General features: G+C 45.3%; 1 protein-coding gene across 6 annotated transcripts in view; it reads right to left on the bottom strand.

Moving 5' to 3' along the window:
- LOC308420466 (glutathione S-transferase Mu 3) overlaps positions 1-21,645 on the bottom strand; it is a gene marked incomplete at both ends in the record, with an annotated part of 70,801 nt that overhangs the window by 5,012 nt on the left and 44,144 nt on the right. For 2 of the 6 annotated variants that reach the window (XM_080916494.1, XM_080916489.1), the window contains 3 exons: positions 4,967-5,056; positions 6,486-6,596; positions 6,682-6,777. The exons of 2 other annotated variants lie outside the window; for them this stretch is intronic. In XM_080916494.1, the coding sequence (XP_080772620.1) occupies positions 4,967-5,056; positions 6,486-6,596; positions 6,682-6,777 (297 nt within the window). Of the gene's footprint in view, positions 1-4,966; positions 5,057-6,485; positions 6,597-6,681; positions 6,778-18,159; positions 18,250-20,342; positions 20,454-20,534; positions 20,631-21,645 lie in introns of those variants that run through there. 2 more of the 6 variants (XM_080916493.1, XM_080916487.1) reach the window with 2 other exon arrangements.

The raw sequence follows: 21,645 nt of genomic DNA on the forward strand, positions 1-21,645 counted from the left end.
AGGGTGACTTCATGGCCATCATGCTGAGGAACACAGCATCAGAGAAGCAGACAGGCACAGTACTGGAGCAGTAGCTGAGCAAGCAAGCTAAATGGGAATGGGATACATTTTTCAAACCTCAAAGCCTACCCTTAGTAACACACCTCCTCCAGAAAAGCCATACCTCCTAATCCTTCCCAAACAGTTTCACTAACTGAGGACTAAGTACTCAACTGTATGAGCCTATAGGAGGTATACTGCAGGGACCCAGCCCTTTGGTCATCAAAGAAGTGACTATATAAATTAATCTGCACTTTGGCCATACTTGTGAGCTTAATCCAAGAATCAAACACAGAGACCATGTGAAACTGAAAGGGTCCCACCACCATGGACAGAATTCTGAACTCAACAGCACAGTGGCCAGGAGGGACCAGACATTTCTCCTGATTCTAAGGAACAACAGAATGCTGTCCAGAAAGGACCTTGAGGGACTCTGCAAAGGACCAAGTACCTGAGAGTCAAACTCTCAGCTGTATATAGCTCACTGATTTCAGCCTTGGCTCTCCTCCTGACTTAGGTGTATCTGGATATGAAAGGGTGACTCAATGTCCTTCATCATGGCACCTGTGGTTAAAACTCTCAGACAAAAATCCTACCAATGTTAGAGAGCCAAGGTTCCCTTTTTAAGATTCTTAGCATCATTGATAAAGAAATTTAGAAACAGACTTGAGGGGAAGGGAGCAAGAGGATGGCTCTCTTCATAAGTACTAGCCAGACCAAGCTTAAGATAGCAATAAAACCCATGTAAAAAAGTTTATTATGGTGGCAGGCACTTATAAAACCCAGAGCTGTGGAGGTGGAGACATACAGCTGCTAGTCCAACTGACTCAGCCGAATCCATGTTTAGTGAAAGAGCGGTCTCAAAAACTACATACAAAGTGGTTGATAAAGACCAAATATCAACTTCTTTCACATACATCTGCACACATGTGTGTTCACACATATATGCAAACTAGGGCTCAACGACACGGAGCCAAATTCAGCTCAGTGAGAAGGCAGAGGAAGGGGTAAATATTTGGCCATTTCTCTGAAGTTTGGAGAGATGGAGCCTAAAAGGGAGAAAGGAGCAGAGCAGAGATCCTCTCAGGCAGGACCAAGCACAGGCGAGCAGAAGTTAAGTCGATGGTTTCATGTCCTGCTTTCATCCTGATGTACTCTTTCCCATCAGCTGAGCCTGTTTATTCCAGAGGCACAAAGATGGTCTGGACCAGCTGGAATGAAGCCCATGGCACAGGTCACAGGCAGTTAAGAAGAGTTCTAGATACAGACACTCTGGAGAGAATCCACTCTTTTCTGACATTGATGGGTCCTGAATACCAAAGGTCACCAGTGCAAAAGGGTATGAGAGACCCTGGTGCCAGCATGTGGAATAAACTGGACTGTAAATTGTTTCAACTTGGTGAAGGAGACACGGAGCCTGTGTAGATGATCCAAACCATGCCTGGCCCTGTCCAGCAGGAGGCAAGAGACGGTGCAGAAAGTCTGTGAAGCAGGTTCTCAGGACCTGACTGGAAAGATTCATAGCATGGTTCTTCAGAATGTCTTTCTGTCCACACAATGACTGATGTTCAGTTTTTTTTTTTCCTCTGATAAGTTCAATCGATGGCCTCTGACCAGTCCCCACTCCATTCCCAACTTGCAGCCAGTCCCTCACACAGGCTGAGCTAAGGAACAATGTTGCACAGGATGACACTATTCTAGGTGACCTTGTGCCTGATTATGTCACACACTGTACCTCACCAATAAGATGTGATTGGCCTTGACTACTCTGCCCCGAGTGCATGGTGGGAATTCCTGCCTTTTCCTCCCCCACCCCACTCCTTCCCATAATGGAGACTACCTTCTTCTAAGGACAGGGGAGCTTCCCTCCCTGGTAAAGGGCCCCTCTGGGTAGTGAAGCCCTAAACGGAGGACTGCATCTCAGACAAGTGACCACTGTCCTATTGTGAACTAGCAGGCCCATTGTTCTTCCAGAAGCCCTTATCCAACAATGTCCTCAAGTCTTTCCAAACACTAGTTGAAGCCAGAAACACAACAAAACACAGTGCCTTTTAGTCTAGTTATCTTAGTCTAGGTGATACCTGCAGACCTTGAACCTGGTCCCTTGAGATACAGCCCTTTCTCTCTACTCCCCTCACAAGGGATCTTAAAAAAACAGGCTCTGCTTTCCCTGGGGAAGCCTGAAGCATCCTTCTTCAGACCCTACTATGTTGTGTTGCCTGCCTGACAACGGTTATCAAAACTCCTGCCTACATGTCAGCTAGACTCAGCATCTCCCCACCTCCTCAAATATGTATTTGTGTGCCCAAAGATGCGTTACTCAGATGAATTATATATAGATGTAACTCATGAACACATTCACAGATAAACTGTAAGAAGAAAATGTTTCAGTGGTTCAGAGCCCTTGCTGTTCTCAGAGGACCTGAGTTTAGTTCCCAGAATGAACTTCTGGTGTTCTCATAACCACCTACAATTCTGGCTCCAGAGGCTCTGATGCCCTCTACTGGTCTCAATGGGTACTCATGTGGCATATAAACACACACCCCAACACACATACATAAAAGCAAATCTTTTTAAAATGTATCTGTATTTGAAGTGGCCATTGGGGCATTTACGTGTAATCCTAAGAACTCGGGGTGCTTAGGCAAGAAGAACACAAGTCTGCGCCAGCCTGGGCTACCTTTGGGCCAGTTTGATAGAAAAAAAAAAGTCTTAAAAAGCCAATATAGCTTATTTAAACCCACCATATATGACACCTATAAATTATATATTATATGTGTGTATATGTTATATATGTTAACTTAGAATTATCTTGAGTATATACATACAAAGGAATTGATACATAAGTAATTATATTACTTATTTTATAAGGAACAGACTAATTTCTGCAGTAGCTGTAGCATTTTCCATTGCCAAAACCAGAGCAAAAGCCTTTCAGTTCTTCCATACAATCACTTTCCGTCATCATCTACTGGAATAACTTGTGTCGATGTGGTTTGCACATTTCTCTGATGATAAGTGGTTTTCGAACACCTTTTTTGTATGGTTATGGACACTGTAACAGCTTCTCAAGAAAAAGAAAGTCCATTTAGTCCTTTGCCCAAGTTAGTCATTGCTTTGTGGCAGTCACTGTGTGGAGCACACTCACAGGGTCATGGCCATTCACTGTACGTTAGATGTGGCCTGGCTCCGTCTGTACACCACTTACATGCTGTGCAGACACAATGGCTTGGGTTCGATTCTCAGCACCTGTGGAAAAGCCAGACTAGGAAATGTGAACCTGTCAGGTTCAGTGCTGAGGAGACAGGAAGAATCCAAGGACTCGCTAACCTGAGAGCCTAGTTAAATAAGTAAGCTTCAGGCTCAGTGTGAGACAAAATCTCAAGGGAGAAAGGAAGGTAAGGGGTAGTTGAAGAAGACACCTGATGTTGTCAACCTCTGGTTTCCATATGTTCAAGCACACATGTACGAAGTCTCCCTCTCCCCACTCTAGCCCCTCTCTTACTTCCAATTAATATTTGTGTCTACCTACTTAACCTTTAGCATTGTCCTATTCCCTGCTATTTCATGTGTTTAAGTTAATGTTTAATAAAGGTTGGCTTTAAAGGATTTTGATCTTACCAGATTAATAAACGTTTCTCTCCAATGAACTCTTCTATTACAAGGTTTACCTTTTAATTCATCACTTATTCCACGGTGACCCTCACTATGAGCGCTTATTTCTTAACTGCTGTAACAGGCAGCAGCTGGAACTCGGCATAAGGACAAGGCAGCAGGGCCATCCCCCAAGATGTTCCGAGTTACAGGTAGGTCTCACATGAAGTGGATGGCAAAGGCTACAATCCATGATCTAGCCTCCATTAAAGGATGCTTCTTCAATGGTTGAGTTCGTTTGTGTGTGAAGTGACACAAAACACCCACAGCACTATGCTCACCCACTGCATCACACACTACCCAGGAAAGCAGGCCTGCCCATCTCCAGGCGTCGGGGGCAGCTGTGGCCTCTTAAGTGCTTACATGAGAGAGAGCTTCTGGGTGAAAGTTCACCACCTCCACATGGGAAATCTTCTGAACTCCATTTATGCCTTCTGGGGGAACCACGGTTATTTCCAGATTGCTATATTGCATCACCCACAAACCCATTCTTGTAGGAGAAAAATCTTAATTTCCTGAACACCTGCAGTATGCCGGATACTGCCATTCGTACCAGAGATGAAAAGTTCATCAATGTGTGATCTTTAAAAGGAGCCTATGACTGGAGTAGGTAAGAACACCTACAAGACCAGGTGGGAAGATCTATATGGGAACACCTTTAAGAAGAAATGAACATTTGTCCATAAAAGTCTTCTGGGTGGGGACAGATATTGAGCCTGGGGCCTGCTCACCTTTTCCCATCAGCCCAACCTTTCTTTGAAGCCTGACGCACAACGATGCATGACCAATGGAGGATTTGCATCCTGCAGGGTGAATGAGCCCTGGTACAGAAGGAGCACCACCCTGTAGAAATTCCAGCATCAGAAATGCCAGAGAACATCAAGGCCCATATTTGGTCTTAGACCGTGCTTGACTGAGAACCATCCCCTCCCCATTATGGTCTCACTACCCAGCTCTTCCTGTGAGCAAAGGAACAAACACCACTCCAACAAGTCAATGAAGTTGATCTTTGAGCCACTGGCAATAAGCCAAGACACAGAGTGAGTATAGTTTAGTCTTTACTGGGACTGGACAAGGCTGAATTCTCAGGCAAGAGTCGAGAGTATAGTGTCAATTACGTTACTCCAAGTAGAGCCCAGGGCCCTCTGATGAGAACCCGGTAGAGAGGACACAATAATCTTGGTAGAGGAGAAAGGAATGAAAGAGGAAGACTGTTGCACAGTGGGTGAGAGGAGCCAAGCATGATCCAGGGCCACAGGTACACTGACAGGTTCTACTTGTTGCCCCACGTGGCCTGTTTTAAGTACACAGGACTTGGAAGGAAGCGACTGGTCTTCATATAGGCAGAGATCTTCTTCAGGCCCTGCAGGTGAGAAGGAGAAACCAGGACCTCATCTCTGCAAACCCACTGCACTCCAGGAATATCCAAGAGACTTTAAAATCCTGCAGGAGAAAACCCACCCAACCACCCTGCAAAATCAGCCCCACCATCACCCCAATCCACAGGGATGCTGAGGTAGCAGAGGCTAAGAAACTGCCTCATTCTCCCATGACTAAGAGGGTCAGCCCAGCACTGTGGCTGCCACTCTGCTCTCTGTGCACTACCTCCTGCCTCCCATAGGGGGCACTGTCACTCCTGACTGCAATGGCATGCCTGTTAATAAAAGGAGCAAGGATCCAGAAAACCAAAAGTGTTGAGAAACTGCTTGTGTGGCTTGGAACAGAGTCTGGGTGCCACCCCGTGATTCAGCAAATCCAGAGTGTGATCAGAGAAGGCTGAAGAGACTGCGAAGCAAGTGCGGCCACCTCTGCAGATCAGGTGTGACTACTGAGCATGCCTTGTTCCTGCACATCAGTTGGCTTTTGTCTCTTCCTATATGGTTACAGGAGCAAACACATTCCTCATATGTTTTTCAAGGCACAGGTCCTGGACAAGAAACCCGGGCTATACAAAGGCCTACATTTCCTTTTTGGACAAATCAAAAAACACAGAATTCTGTCTGTTGAGCTGCACTGATCCAAGGCATTCCCCAAGGCCCTGGTGTATGGAAGAGAAACACAGATCTTTCTCTAAGACCAGGGATATTCTTGGCTGAGCTGATACTGGCATTGAGGACCCTGTGGCTTCAGATCCTGAAAATCCAGCTTTCACCACTGTACAGGGCTATGATTATGAGTCCTAAGGTCACTGTGTGCTCAGATTACATTGTTCTTGAGATATTCTATGTTTCCCTTTTGCAACATTGCTTGCTTAGCTTTCAGTTGACTACATCCCATTTCTCCCTTGTTCACTGGAAATAGTATATATATTTGATGGCTATATGTCTTAATGAGTCTCCTCTGCATAAGACATAGCTTGTGTAAGACCTGCTAGCCCCAGCCTTACCTTCACTATTTCTATCTTTTCATTCTTTCTCTTCTCCTGGCCACTTTCCACTTAGGACTCTGTCACTGAAGAACAACTTGCTGGTTCAGGTCCATTACCTTTAAAAGCTGAAGGCAGTCAGGAGGCCAGAACAGCCTTTACTCCTGCTGTTGGATGCTGAGGCTAGGATGCTGAGCAAGCAGCTTCCCCTCTGCATCTGCACAGTGTGACCACTAATTCTAGCCAGATTGCCTGTGTGTTGCAAGGATAAATCGATTCTCCAGATCTAGGAAGCTGAACACGGGTCCTGACAGAAAGCCAGTGCTCAATAGATCCTTGATATTCTTCGTCTAACCCTCAGGATTGGGGTGCAACCTGGAAAAGGGGAAGGGAAGGATATCCAAGAGGAAGCAGGATGAGGCATCACCTCAAATCGGGCCATGAAGTCCATCAGGTTTGGGAAGGTGTCCAGGCACTTGGGCTCAAACATTCGGTGCTGATCAAGGACATCATATACGAGGAAATCTGCATAGGTGATCTGCAGGAAGTGAGGGTCAGTGAGGTGGAATCCAGAAGCCTGGGGACAGTGGCAGCTCCTCCTCCCCACCTGTTACCCTCTTTGCCTTGTTCCCTGCAAACCATGGCTGCTTCCCCAGGAACTCAGAAAAGAGCTTCATCTGGTCTGGGAGGCCATTCAAGAACTCTGGCTTCCGTTTCTCCTGAGATTAAAAAAAAAAAAAAAAAAAAAAACAGTTGTCACAACCCGTAGACACTGGTGTTCTAGAGAAAGACTGGTGTCTTAGGGATGTGCAGAAGAGTAGCTTCTTTTCTATACTGGGCCTTTGCCAGTACACAGATTTCTATGTAACACGCTCCTGTTATACTAACCATAGACCTGCTTGGTAGCAGAGCTGACTCAGAGGTGACTGGGAGTTAGATGGGAATGCTTGTCCTTCTATCTGTCACCACGGACATCCAAACCAGGACTACTTTTGAGTCACTCATAAGTTCTGCACCTGAAAGTCCAGTGAAACTGGAGAAGCAAAGTAGTTAACAAGAGGCATGTTATTCCTGAGGAATGACACAGAGCAGGGTCAATATTTCAGCAGGAGCTAAGTTGAACCAGGTTTGATGTCGGAAGGGACAAAGGTCCTCAGGTTGACCATGAGCTGCCAATCAGGAAGAGACCCTCATACTTTCTTCTATCAGAGACTCAGCTCTGAAAACACTGTTGGGTGGATTTCTGAATATTTTGGGCTTATTTTATTTTTTTCTGGTTTGAATCTGTACCCTCAATCTGAGCAGACAGATAATATGTAACCAAGTAGGCAAGATGGCCCACTACGGTGGTAAAGTTCAAAGCTGGAGAGAATTCTGAGTACATGATTTTATTATATAGGAACCAAATGCCCAATCATCACAATAATAAAGATTTAAAGGCACTGTTGTATAATGTTTATTAATAACATTTGGGGATTAGCACTCTGGAAATCAGTCTGGCAGTTCCTGAGAAAATTGGACATAGTCCTACCTGAAGACCCAGTTATTCCACTTCTGGGCATATACCCCAGAGATGCTCCAACATACAATAAGGGCACATGCACCACAACGTTCATAGCAGCCCTATTTATAATAGCCAGACGCTGGAAAGAACCCAGATGTCCTTCAGTAGATAAATGGATGCAAAAATTGTGATATATTTACACAATGGAGTACTACTCAGCTATTAGAAACAATGACTTTATGAAATTCCTAGGAAAATGGATGATCTAGAGAATATCATCCTGAGTGAGGGAACCTAATCACAAAAGAACAGACATAATATATAGTCATTGATAATTGAATAAAAAGAGCCCCAGAAAGCTCTGAATACCCAAGAAACAACTCACAGATTATATGAAACTCAAAAAAAAGAAAGGCCAGAAAGTAGTAGCCTCAGTCCTTCGTAGAAAATAACAACAAGAAGTGTATAGCACCCACTCATGGTGTGGTACACCTAGACCTTAAATCATAACAACTCAAGAGCTAAGAAAATAGCCTTGTGGCAATTTCTGGTATTTAAAAATTATTATGTTTAATCTATACACACCAAGAAAATGTTGACTATTTCCATGTTGTGTTTTGTTTTACATGTATTTTATGCTTCTGGTAACTAGTAAGATTTCAATGCATACTATCAAACCCTTAAAAAAACCAAGTACTGACAAAAATATATTCATATAGTTTTATGCCAAAATGCTTTCAAAATCTGTACTTGTATCTCCCTTTTTAAATACATAAAGTTGCAAGAAAAAATATAGAAAAACAGAAAAAAAGATTTGGGGGTTAAGATTTGTGTTTATTATATAAGGTGTTTACAAGAATTGGGTGCTGTGTTGGCTGAATTGGAAAGCTTGGAGAATCAAAATGGGTAAGTTCAAATACTAAATAGGACAAGTGTGGATATTAATACAAACCTTTAACTCCACACAGTGAGGACTCAAAAAATCAGGACCAGAGCAGACCGTGCTCATCTGTGCATATCTGCACGCGGGTGTGCACAGCCTGGCTCTCAAATGTGCACACGAATCCTCTCCTCCTCCATCTCTCCACCTGCAGCACACACAGCACAGACTCACTGTCAGCCTCCTGTTCCAGCCAAGCCAAGAGGGATGACTTCTGTCCCCCACCCTGCAGCCAGCCCCACTCACACAGGTGGTGCTTCCAGCCAAGGTAGCGCAGGATGGCGTTGCTCTGGGTGACCTTGTGTGACCCGTCAATTAAATAGGGCAGCTGGACAGACAAACAGAGATAATCAGATGGGATATGAGGTTCCAACATCCCATCACTGGATGAATGGGGCCTGGCACTCAGTGTGCCTGCCATGGGAAGCCGACCATGAGCACAGTGCACACTGGATGGAGAGCTGGGACACAGCCCATCACAGACACACTGTGCAGTCAGCAGGGATGGAGCTGGTGAGCAGAGACATGACTCCAAACCCCTCAGCCAGACAAGATGAGGTGAGAACTCCATGTCTTCCCCAAGCCTCCCCTTCCCTGCACCTACATTAAAAAAGTTCAGGCCCAGCTTGAACTTCTCACAGCTGCTGGCTTCATTCATAATCATCAGCTGTGGTGGACAAGATAATGTGAAAACCTCTCCTCCTGAATATTCTCCCCTTCCCCTGGGACCCTCCCAAGATGTCAGGGCAAGCCTTCCTGAGGTAAACTTGATCTGATCTGACTCGTTCAATCTTACATCCCATGTCCCACAGTTTTACATGTGAATACCCGACTAAGGTACACACAACACATGGGCAAGTGCTGAGCAAACCCTACATGACCATAGGGAGGGAGCCAGTGTTTCACTCCCAGGGTTATTTATTGAAAACCAAAGCTGTATCCTCAAGGAGCTTTCAGGAAGATATAACCTATGGGCTCATCTGAAGGAGCTCCACAGAGTTAAGAAACAGAGAACTGGGTAAAAACTGCTGGGCACCAGTGGACAGGTGGGTAGCGTGGTCCAGTTTTGAGAGATGGCCTTCCATTAGTGAGATCATAAACGCGTGACTTCACCTCCTCTAGGAAAACCTCCATCTCTACACCTAACAAGAGAACAGGGACAGGCAGAGTCCTCCTGACAGGGACAGGAGACTCTAGAAAATACTGAAGAGGCTCTACCTCCTGGAACCAGCCTAACTCTTCAGTGTGTGCCCCACCCAGGGCTCTATCCTCTCAGCAGCCCAGCCTTCTACTCACCCCACAGATACCCCAAAAATCCAGAGTCTTGGGCATGTTTTCTGCCCTAGTCTTGAAGACTGAGCAGACATAATTTAGTCTGAATGATTTCATTTTAAGATACCAGTGCAATAGGGGGTGGTGTCTGTCTGAAATTCCTGAACTCTCCCTGCCTCACTCCCAAATGGGCCAACCCTCAGGGCCTGAAACTCAACTTATCCAGTCCAAACTCTACAGATTTCTGGGGCAGGTATGAGTATTCAGATACCAAAGGCAGTGATTGGCAGGTCTGTTCTAGTGGATTTCTGCCTATGGCCCTCACACCAGCCCTCACTCCGCCACCACCATCCTCAGGAATTTGGCAGTGGCCCCCTGGAGACTGGCCAGATAGGCAGAGAATGAGACAGTTCTCCTTCCTTTCATTGCTGGACTCAATTTTCACACCTAGACTGTGAGAATTTGTCATACAAGGAGGCTTACCCCTCAATATATAAGGAGGTAATATATATATATATATATATATATATATATATATATATATATATATATATATATATATATATGGACAAAGAGGTATAGCTCCCTAACCTGAGAGCTTAATCCAGCCTATGTGTGCCATTCTTATTCGAATTTCCACAGTATCACTCATAAATGAATTTTAAATTAAACTCGGGTGTAGGTTGTGGTTCTGATTCTAAGGTCCTGTTCCCCAACTTGTTCTTGATCTGTCGGTAAAGAAAGCCATGGGCCAATTGTTGAGCAGAAGGGACAGGCAGTATCCAGGTTCCCAGAGGAGAGAGCAAGGAAGGGGAGAAGTTTTTTGCCATGGTTTGGAGAGAGAAGAAGCCAGCAGCCATGTGAGGTGTGTGGAGGAGCTAGGGCCTGTGGCCACTACTACAGGTGGGTAGTCAGGAATGTTTGACAGGACTTGGGTGGGGCTAGCCACTGAAGTTTAAGGCAAATGGGAAGAGCAGAAATAAAAATATTAATAAGGGCATGCTTTTCCCAGTGAGAGATAGTAAGGCCCAGCAATTGTCAAGAAGGCAAGTGGAAAAGAAACAACTGTGTGTGTGCCTTTTGTCCAAGGATTCAAGGGAAGTCTGGTGGGGGCTGGTAGCATAGTCATTTCCCAGAGCTAAAGTTGGAAAGAGTGTAAAACTACACACTACACTCAGTAGAATATAAAATCCTCTGTTGGTAACAAATTGCCAGGTGTTTTAGTTAGGGTTGCTCTTGCTGTAATAAAATACAATGAGCAAAAGCAACTTGAGGAAGAAGGTTTCTTTCATCTCTCAGGTCACACACTTTATTACTAAGGAAAGTCAGGGTAGGAACTGCAAGCAGGAACCTGGAGGCAGGAATGGAAGCAGAGGCTTCACAGAAAGAAACACTGCTTATTGTCTTGCTTGTCATGGTTTTTCAGTTTGCTTGCTTATACCACTCAGTAACATCTGCCCAGGGATAGATGGCACCGCTCCTCCCCAGTGAGCTGGGTCCTCCACAGCAATCATGAAATAAATGTCTTACAAACTTGTCTAATAGAGGCACTTTTCCAGTTGGGTACCTCTTCCCAAATAACTCTTACTTGTGTTAAGTTGACAAAAACCAAACACTAAACATGAGTTCAATTTCCTAAAACACACATAAAAAATAAGATATGGTGGGGTGTACCTATAATCCTAGTGTTAAGGGGTGGAGGTAGGAGGCTTCCTGGATTGTCAGTCTAGTTGAATCAGTGAACTACAAATTCAGGAAGAGACCAGGTCTTAAAATTAAGAATGGAGAGTAACTGAAGAAGACACCAGATTTTAACCCCAGGTCTTCACACACATGTCAATACGTGTGCACACACAAGACTCTGTGAAGGAATAATTGTGTAATTCTATAATCACAACTCTTGGAAAGCAGAAGCAGAGGACCAGGAGTTCACTGCCATCCTTGCTACATACCAATTTGAGGCCAGCCTGAATTACTAAATGGGGAAAATGGCAAATAAGCCATATTTCCTCAGTTTCTGCTTTCCCAAGAAAGCAGATAGGCACAGCAACGGAGGGTTGGAAGCAGCCAGATGAGAGAGGATATGCCTTCAGAGAATGAGAGTCAGGGGAAACAAGCAGAGCAGAGATGTGGCTGCTCTCTGAGGAATAAACAGGAAGGGGAGAAAGGAGAGTTTTGCTTTTCAAGTTAGTCACCTTTCAAGACAGAATTCAGAAGAGCAGCAGCCCTTCTGTAAGCAGCAGCATCAGGGGAGTGGCCTCTGTGGTGCGTAAGTGTCTTATCTCATTCATGGGATATTATTCCTCCCATTTCTTAACATGTCTTCAGGGGAATCTGCTTTCTTGAAGAAGTGGTCTCCTAGCTGGGTCACTTACAAGTCCAATTGGATAACTCTTGAGGGAGGAGACACCAGTATTGTAATTTTAGGTGTTGGACAGTTTAGAAGGTTATACTTTCCCTAAACAGGTGTCAGCCAAGCTCTGACACCTTCATCTTCCTCCCCCTTATTTGGCATTTGAATTTTGAGGAGCAATCTCACCCTTTCTTAGAGAAATAAAAGGGAAAGCCGAATACTGATGATGACTGCTTAGTTTGTCTTCAAATGGCTTCTCTGTGTGTGAATGCCAGCCTAGCTGGCCTTGTACCAGTGTCCTGGCTTTAAGACTAAGAACCTTCTTTGAAGGTTCAAAACCAAGAGGTGAGAGGCAGGTCAACTGGCCTGTGGGTGGCTTTGCATATCTAAAGGAACATGACTGGCATCCGTGGTAGTGAACCTAGAGGATAGAATAATTCTTCAAGGGAGAAAGGACTGGACCAGAAGGATGATGTTAGAACTTAAATCTGAAGTGAATTTGCAAGTCAAAGGACAAGACTGTTACTCTGCAGCCCTTGGGTAGGACTTACTTCAGGTTGTGAGCCCAGAGTTCAGTAATATTTGCCATCACAAAGGTAAAGTAGAATAGGAGACAAGGGACAGGCAGAGACCATCTGAACACTAAAGTCAGAGAAGGCCCATGTTCTGCAGGTCTCTAGAAGAATGGGAGCTCAGAGACTATGTCACAGGGGGCTGGCAGAGTATGCCACATGCCACAGGGGCCTGTGGCTGATGCCACTCTGGCATTTGGATTTGAATGACTATCCTGCCAGTCTCAGGTTTCTGGGCTGTGCCCAAACTCAGAAAGTAACTTGAAACTTTAAAAGAGCTTCAGTATAAGGTTGACAAAAACTTGATGACAATAAAGTATGAGGGCACATGCACACAACTCACACACGTGAACATACAAGCACATGCATGTGTGCTCAAATGCACACATAAGCACACACATGCACACACACACACACACACACACACACACACACACATGCTTTTCTCTGAGCTGTTTTAGTCTCATACACTTTAAGCATCTGTTATTCTGAAAGTTTACTCACCTGTGGTCGGGTGGTGGCAAACACAGCTGCCTGGGAGAATGGCTGTGACCACTATTCCTTCCCACACTGACCCTACACATGTGTTGTCACAAGAAAATGTGGCACTTGGTCCTTGTCACATCTCTGCTCAGACACAGAGTACCAGGGTCAGAAGTCAAAGCCAGTAGAAAGAAGTGAGAGGGGACAAGGCTTGTGGAAAAGAGTGCTGGCTGCTCCAAGGTTCTGTGTACTGTTTTCTGAGAATGTCCTCAAAGTCTGGCACTGTAACAAAAAAAAAAAGTTGTGAAAAATGGAATATATTTATCACATGGTTTATGTCTGGGATGGTAGCTTATGCCTGGAATTGCAGCACTTAGAGGCAGAAACAGGAAGATTGATATATGTTCCAGCATGGCACAGAGTCAGTGATATCAAGGGTTACATAGTAGAACCTTGTCTCTTAAAAAAAAAAAAGACAAGGGGGGTGGAACAAGAAGTGAACAAAAAAGGAAAGAGAAAACAAATGACAGGTTCGTCTTTAATGAATAAGTTAAATTTAAGGTTTAGCTTTGGAAAGGTTCTTCACTTTCAGTTAAAAGTGGAGCCTTCATCACCATGACCCCTGACCTCTAATAGGAAGCATTTGACAGCTCATGACAGACTTTCTAAAAGGTTACTACTGGGGAGTGCTGCAGCATCTAGATGGGGAAGCCATGAACAGCCCACAATGCACCACAGAGCCCCACAGCAAAGAACCACCCAGTCCAAATGCAGTCACGACCAGGTGAGAGGAACCTAACTAGTCTGTGAGCCACAAATGACTCAGAAACCACAGTTGGAGAAATGCAGCCTTAGAGATGGAGGCCAGTGAGGGGTAGAGCAGAGCAGCTGCTGGCCTGGAAACAGCTGTGGGAGGGGAGATGGAGAGGAGCCTGCAGCAGCAGGCATGCCCTGGGGAAGCCCTGGGGTCAGCAGGCTTGGGCGGAGACCTGACACCACCAGGTGGAGAGACTGGTCAGAATGACCCTCCAGTATACGGGGTAGGAGAGGTGGGACTGGTGACCAGAGAAACCAATCCCCCTGAGCTCCCCCCCACCCCCGCAGCCCTCAGCAGGCTGTCTCAAGGTGTAATGTACATTATATTGGTAAATTGTCATCTGTTGCTTAAGCTCACTGAGTGTTTTTGTCTCATCTCGGAGCCTGTGGGAGGGGGGTTGTCTTGCTTGAGGTTTAATAATAAAAATAAAGAATTTAAAGTAAAAAATAGGTATACAGAAACATCTGTATAGTATACAGCTGTTGGCCTGTTTGCTGGAGCTGTTCCTCAGATCCCCATCTAAACTTAACCTGACACTGTCATTGCTTCCCGAATGAGTTCTCTGTGTGTGTCTCTCTCTCTCCCTGCTCTACCTCCTTGCCCACTCCCATTCTCCCTCTGATCTTTCTTAGTCCTCAGCTGACTGACTTTTAATTGACAGCTCTTTATTATGCAAAAGACCACACAAGGGTTGGCCTGGTACCTGGGCTTTCCCCTGTTTTGTATAATAAAATAGAATTTTTTATTATCTGTGCTAAAATTAAAAGATAAAAAAGTCAAATACAATTTTTTTAAACTTTAAAGTCAAATTATAAACTGCCTGAAGAAGGTGCGCAGAACCCATGAATCATGAATCTTAATAATGTTATGTTTGATGACTAAAGGTTATTAACTACTGAGGTCAAAGTTCAATATACTATTATCAAAATTATCTTGAAATCAATAGAGTTCTTCTAGGATACTATTTGTCTACAGTTCTATTGTTCTACTAAAATTTTTTTCATCAATATAACCAGGAAAACTGGTCTTAACAAAATCAAGACTTATTTAAAACTGTTTGTTTATTCCTGAGCCCTATCAAAATGTTACGTGGAAATTTAAATCACACAATTGGTTATGTTGTTGTCTTTCTGGGTGTTCAATAAGAAAGTTGGAAGGTCTACATCACTAAGGCTAAGGGGGTCATTAATGTTTTTATTTCCTATAGGCTCCACCCCATAGTTACCAGGCAATAGTCAGGTAAGCCTGATTCACTATAAAGGGGGTTTCTTTCCCCATCCTCTCTCTCTCTTGCTCTCCTGCCCTCCCTCCCTTACCCTCTTCCCCATCTCTTCCAACTCCCTCGACCTCCCCACAAGCTGACTTACCTCTTCTCTCTCTCTCTCTCTCTCTCTCTCTTTCTCTCTCTCTCTCTCTCTCTCTCTCTCTGTGTGTGTGTGTGTGTGTGTGTGTGTGTGTGTGTCTCACTGTCTCTGTCACTCTCTCTGCCTTTCTCTGTCTCTACTCCTTAAACTCCCCTCCCCATGCACTGAATAAACTCTATTCTATACTACACCCATCTTGTGGCTGGTACCTCAGGGAGAAAGGATGCCTCAGCGTGGGCCTGCAGAGGCACCCGCTTCCCCCACACCATACTAAGCTTCCACCAAACATATCCCTGACTTATCTTTTTATAAAACACAACACTTAAGGATGCCAATATTTTGGCCCTAACCTTTCAAGATCAGCCAGAACCCATAAGACATGATCAGTAGAACATGTAGGCATATTATTTTGGATTATGTGGATATGTGCATATTGTTTCTAATGGAAAGGGACTCCTGTAATTTGCAGTCCATTATCTGCTGACCAAAAGAGTCAGTCCTGACCAGACAGGAAGTACTAGGAAACCTCCAGGTAGAGCATGAGAAGAGGATGCATGTGACTAGGCCAGCAGATGATGGGTACCTGAGCATGACAGAATGAACTCACACATCATCTGGCTTTGATCCTACCTATGTGCATGTGAAATGACATGAAGTCTGATGAATAGATATTATCAATAAGAATATACCTATGTCAAGAACCCCACCGCCTCAGACCTATGGGAATGACAAAGCCCAAGGACAGATGTGGACACTATGCAGAAAGTACTGATCACAGCTTCTTCCTCCTCCAGGATAGGCCCAAAACTGGTCCTCTGGAGATACCTACTGAGATTAGCTGGTACACCTCCTTATCCACAGGTATATAATAAACCCAACATCCTGTTCAGCTGTGACCACAAACTTTCTGAGTGGCTCCTGCAGCTTCATCAGAGTACATGGCCCACAGGTCCCTCTTTTTCTGTACTTGTTTCAGTGTTTCTTCATGTCAAATTGCCCTAGGCAGGTGAGTCCCAAAGCCATGCAGGTCTTAGCAATCAACCATCCCACTGTATTCAAATCCTGAATACAATAGCAGCTAGTTACATTGTGCCTGCAGAAAACTAGGGATGATTGTCATTGACTCATCTTTGAACAGCTCTTCAAAAAATGTCTGAATCATACAATATTAAACAGTGACACAGGGATTCTCACTGACAGGGAGATTTATTGGCAGTAATTGCTTGGGTGCAAGGAAACACAGGTCATAAAAATTAACAGAGAGTAAGGGTAAGTTGAATTCCATTTCCCCAAATACAAAGAATTATCCAAGAATGAAGGTCTCAATACCAGTTGAGCATCAATTCAGAAGAGCCTTTCACAGACTCAGCAAAGACAATTTCCTGGAGACCTCATACTGACACAGCTGTGTGTGAGGTAGAGACCAGGCAGGGCTCATCCTGGGCAGTCCCACCAGCTTCACCACTCATTGAGACAACAGCCCTTGACAGTTCAAAGTCCCAGCATGCCACAGTGAATGAGAGTCCCAGCATGCCACAGTGAATGAGAGTCCCAGCATGCCACAGTAAATGAGAGTCCCAGCATGCCACAGTGAATGAGAGTCCCAGAATGCTACAGAGAATGAGACTCCCAGAATGCCCCAGTGAATGGGATTCCCACCATGCCACAGCAATTGGGATTTCCAGCATGCCACAGTGAATGAGATTCCCAGCATTCCACAATGAATAAGATTCCCAGAATGCCACAGTGAATGAGATTCCCAGAATGCCACAGTGAATGAGACTCTCAGAATGCCTCAGTGAATGGAATTCCCACCATGCCACAGCAATTGGGATTTCCAGCATGCCACAGTGAATGAGATTCCCAGCATTCCACAGTGAATAAGATTCCCAGAATGCCACAGTGAATGGGACTCCTAGAATGCCACAGTGAATGAGATTCCCAGAATGCCACAGTGAATGAGACTCCCAGAATGCCACAGTGAATGAGATTCCCAGATGCCACAGAAAATGAGATTCCAGGCAAGCACACTTTATCCTCTAACCCCAGTGTTTCTCAACCTTCCTCATGCTGTGCTTCTTTAATCCTCATGTTGTGATGAACTCCAACATAAAATAATTTTGTTGCTACTTCACAAGTATAATTTTGCTACTGTTATCATCATAATATGCATTATACCTAATATGTGACACGCCTACCCCAAAATGGATCATGACCCACAGGTTAAGAAACAATGCTTTAAGAAGCTTTATCCCTGCTGGGAGGGTCTCAGGTTAGAACCAAGATCTGTCAAAGCTCTTCTGGTTCCATTAGACATCCCAGAGCCCAGTACTACAGGCTTAGAGCTCAGACTCTTTGGAAGCAGCTGTGATGCTTGGCTAAAGAGCAAAAGAAAAAACACAACACACAGCAAGTGTGTTTTAGGCTTTATTGTAGATGAGACAGGCCTGGGGCAACTCCTCCACCAGGAATAGGCTGCCACTTGAGACAGTGATCTTCAGGGTAATTCTAGGGAGCCTCAGTTCAGGACAGACCTCAAATAGGAAAAGGGCTGTGAGGTTGGGTTAGGAAGCCAATGAAGAAAGAAACCATGATGAAAGAAAGTAGGGAGAATGAAGACTGTGTGGGCTTGATTAGGGTGAGGGGGAGGGGATGGGGCTCACAAAGCTGGAGAAGGGAGTGGGAAGGAGAGAGAACCAGGAGTCACAGTGCAGAAGGCCAGAGTGCTGTCTCCAGGGCCTGCAGGATCAGACAGTGTGAACAGGTCCTCCCTGTGAGTTCCAACAGGGCAGGGGCCTAATCAGTGCCCCACTGGGCTACCTTAGTAAACACAGGTCTTGGGAGGAAGCGGCTACTCTTCATATAGGCAGAGATCTTCTCCAGGCCCTGCAAATTGGGAAGAACACAACAGAAGCTCAGGTCTGCAGCCCATGCAAAGCAGCAGCCCCATGCCAAGATCAGCATTTCTCAAAGGCTCACGCTGTGGACCACAGCACAGCCAGCTTAGCTCCCAGCCCTGGCAAAAGAACACTTCAGTTTCCTATTAGGGTGCTTTATACACACTAAAGGTCACACAATACAGACTCAGAATATAATATAACTGTTGGGATTCTAAACCCCACACCTCAGTTACCTGGCAAGAGACAGGTATGCTTCCCCCCAGTTACCTGACATTACAAAAGGGGCTGCTTGCCCCCTCCTCTCTCTCGGCCTCTTGCCCTCTTGATCTCTTGTACCCTTGCTCTCCTCCTCCCTCCATGTACTTATGGCCCCTCTCTGCTTCTCTAATCCTCTTCTCCTCTTGTCTCTCTCTGCCTCTACTACCTCCTTAACTCCCCTCTCATGCCCTGACTAAACTCTATTCTGTACTATACTGTTGTGTGACTGGTCCCTCAGGGGAACGGATTCCCAACATGGGTCTCCCAGAGGCATCTTCTTGCCCCCAGGCCTTGCCACACCTCCATGAGGCATAATATTTTGACTCTCTTCATCTTTTTCCTAACAATAATTATTTCAAAGCAACCCCAGGTCGAGAGACCTCAACTTCCCCTTCTCACACGGGTAGTGATTGACACAGACTTGGAGTCAGGAGTCAGTTGGCTCTGGAACTGCCATTTTTTCTTTCCTCCTTTCCCTACCCCCTTCCCCTCTCTCTTCCTTATCCTCTTCTTTTTCCTTGTCCTCTTTCTCCCTTCTTCCCTCTCTCATATCCCTCTCACCGCTAAGAACAGACACTCAACTGGGAAGCACTTTCTAGCATGTATTTATGAACAGAGAAGGGATATAAGGGAAACAGGGTGGGGTGGGAGAACCAGGAAGACAGGCAGAACCCAGTGACTCAGCAAATCCTCAGTGAAAGGAGACACCAAGAGAACAGGTCACAAAGAAAAGCTGTACAGGATTCTAATCAACTTCCTGAGAGCTGAGTTAAAAATTATTCCCATGGTTCAAGTATAATCTCCCCACACCTGGCTGTACCCATCTCCACCCATCATACAGGGACCACTCCACGGTCCATGTTGTGCTATGAGCCATACACCAAGCTGGAGAACACACAGACAATTCCAGAGGGTGCAAAGGCACCCACCAGTGATTATACACATGCTGGGCTAAGGTGCTGCTCTCTTTCTCTGGCCACCTGCCCTAGAGCCATGCCAGCTCCTGAACAGTGCCCCCAAGGGTACCCAGCCTGGGCCAGAACCACAGCCAATGAGAACTAATAGGGAAAGTGTCCCTTCGAGGGGCAGTGAGCAAGGTCAACAGAACAAGGGTAGAAAGGCCTTTGGATCTACACTAATCTGATTCTAGATTTGTGTAGAGGACCCAAGGTAGTTGGGAAGTGTAGTACAGGCTGGGTTCAGCAGTTGAGAGAAACACCCCATGCATCTCACAGGCTGGGCTTCTACAGCTCTCTGCTGACTAGTCCCAAGATTATGCCATTATGGATACACCCCCCCACCCCTGCCACACACAAATTTGAGATTTTAAAGTGATAAATATAGCTGGATAATGTTTATAGAATTTTTTGAAAAACAAGCAAACAAACAAAAAACCCAAGCCTCAGAACTAGAAAGGCATTGTGAAAGGTGTTTGGATTGAGATCAGGGACAAACAGCCGAGGGGCATATTTTACATCCACAGTAGACCTGGCGCCAGGTTCTCCCAGCATCCCTCAGTCCCTACTTGGCATACCTTGACCTCTACCCAGAACTTTCCATCTGAGGGGTTGAGCTGCCCTGCTCTTAAGAGTCTCTTCCCATGCGATTTCTCTCTTCCCCTCTATCTCCCTCTCCATGACGATTTCCCTGTCCTCATTCCCTGACATCAGTGGACTTGCCTGCCTGAGAGCATTTGCCTAATACACCTGCTTTTAGCTACCCTAATCTGCTTAGAATCGGCTCATTTCACTGGCAGAAAGATAATTTATCAAAGGAGTGAGAAAGAAGACAACCCAAGAGGAGGCAGGATCAGGGCATCACCTCAAATCGGGCCAGGAAGTCCTTCAGGTTTGGGAAGGCGCCCAGGCACTTGGGCTCAAACATTCTGTACTGGTCAAGAATGTCATAAGCAAGGAAATCCACATAGGTAACCTGCAGGAAGCCAAGAGTGAGTGCTCTGGAATTTGACACCTAGGAAGAATGGCAGCTCCTCCTCTCCACCCCTCCCTTTACCTTGTCCCCTGCAAACCATGGCCTCTTGCCCAGGAACTCAGAATAGATTTTCATCTTATCAGGGATGGCCTTCAAGAATTCTGGCTTCTGCTTCTCCTGAGGCAGAGAACAGCAGTCACCACCTTTAGTTATAGGTTTCCTGGCAGAGAGGCTGCTATCCTTGAAGGACTAGGCTCATGAGCATCTCCACCATTTTCTAAGTAGTAGACCTCATCTATCAGAGGCTATTAGAAGAGAGAGAGGAGTGCTACATCTGTCACCACTGGTACTTAGCAGCTGGGAGTCACACCCAGGTCTTCCTAAATATCATCATGCATGTTATGGTTTCAGGGAGACAGTAGAACCACAGAATCAAAGGACCTAAAGACCCCAGGAGAAGACAGAGATATATTGGCTTGAGGTGGGCAGATAAGAACATTTTAGGTATTTAGATTTTTAAAGAGCCTGCATCAGATTTTAGCAATCACTAATATTGAAAAGCAGAGGAGTCAAAGTTCTTCTGGCTGACCCTGAGCTTCCTACTAGGAAGGTGTCCTGACTTCTACTGGAGCCAGAGAGAGCTCAGGAAGTACTGGGTACATGTGTGAGATCATTGTGCATGCCACTACCAAGCTCGGGCATCCTATCTTTACTATGTTTGTAGGAGGGAGAATGTATGTAGGCATGCTTCTCTGTGTGTGCATTTGTGGAAGCTAAAGCCTGCTACCTGGTGTCTTTCTCAATCACTCTCTACCTTGTGATTTTGTGACAGTGTCTATCACCGAGCCTTTAGTGCCCAGACTGGCTGGCTCATTGGCTAGCAAGCTCAGAAACTGTCCTGTTTCTTTTCCTCTGGTACTACAAGGTACTCCCTGGTTTGTTTGTTTGTTTGTTAGCGTGGGGTGCTGGGGATCCATACTCAAGTCCTCCTGCTTGCACATCAAAGACCTTCACCTTCTGAACCTCATCTTTGTGGTGTTTTTTAAGAAGAAAAATCATTAGTTGTGAACATTAGCTTAGATGCCACACAGAAGTAACCACGAGACAGACATGATAGGAGTTTTAACTCTACATTCAATCTCTAGGATCAGACAGACAGTTCACTCTGTAGAATCTCAACCATATCTAGGAT

This window comes from Micromys minutus (genome assembly GCF_963924665.1).
Source record: "Micromys minutus genome assembly, chromosome: 4".
In the NCBI taxonomy this organism is placed as follows: Eukaryota; Metazoa; Chordata; class Mammalia; order Rodentia; family Muridae; genus Micromys; species Micromys minutus.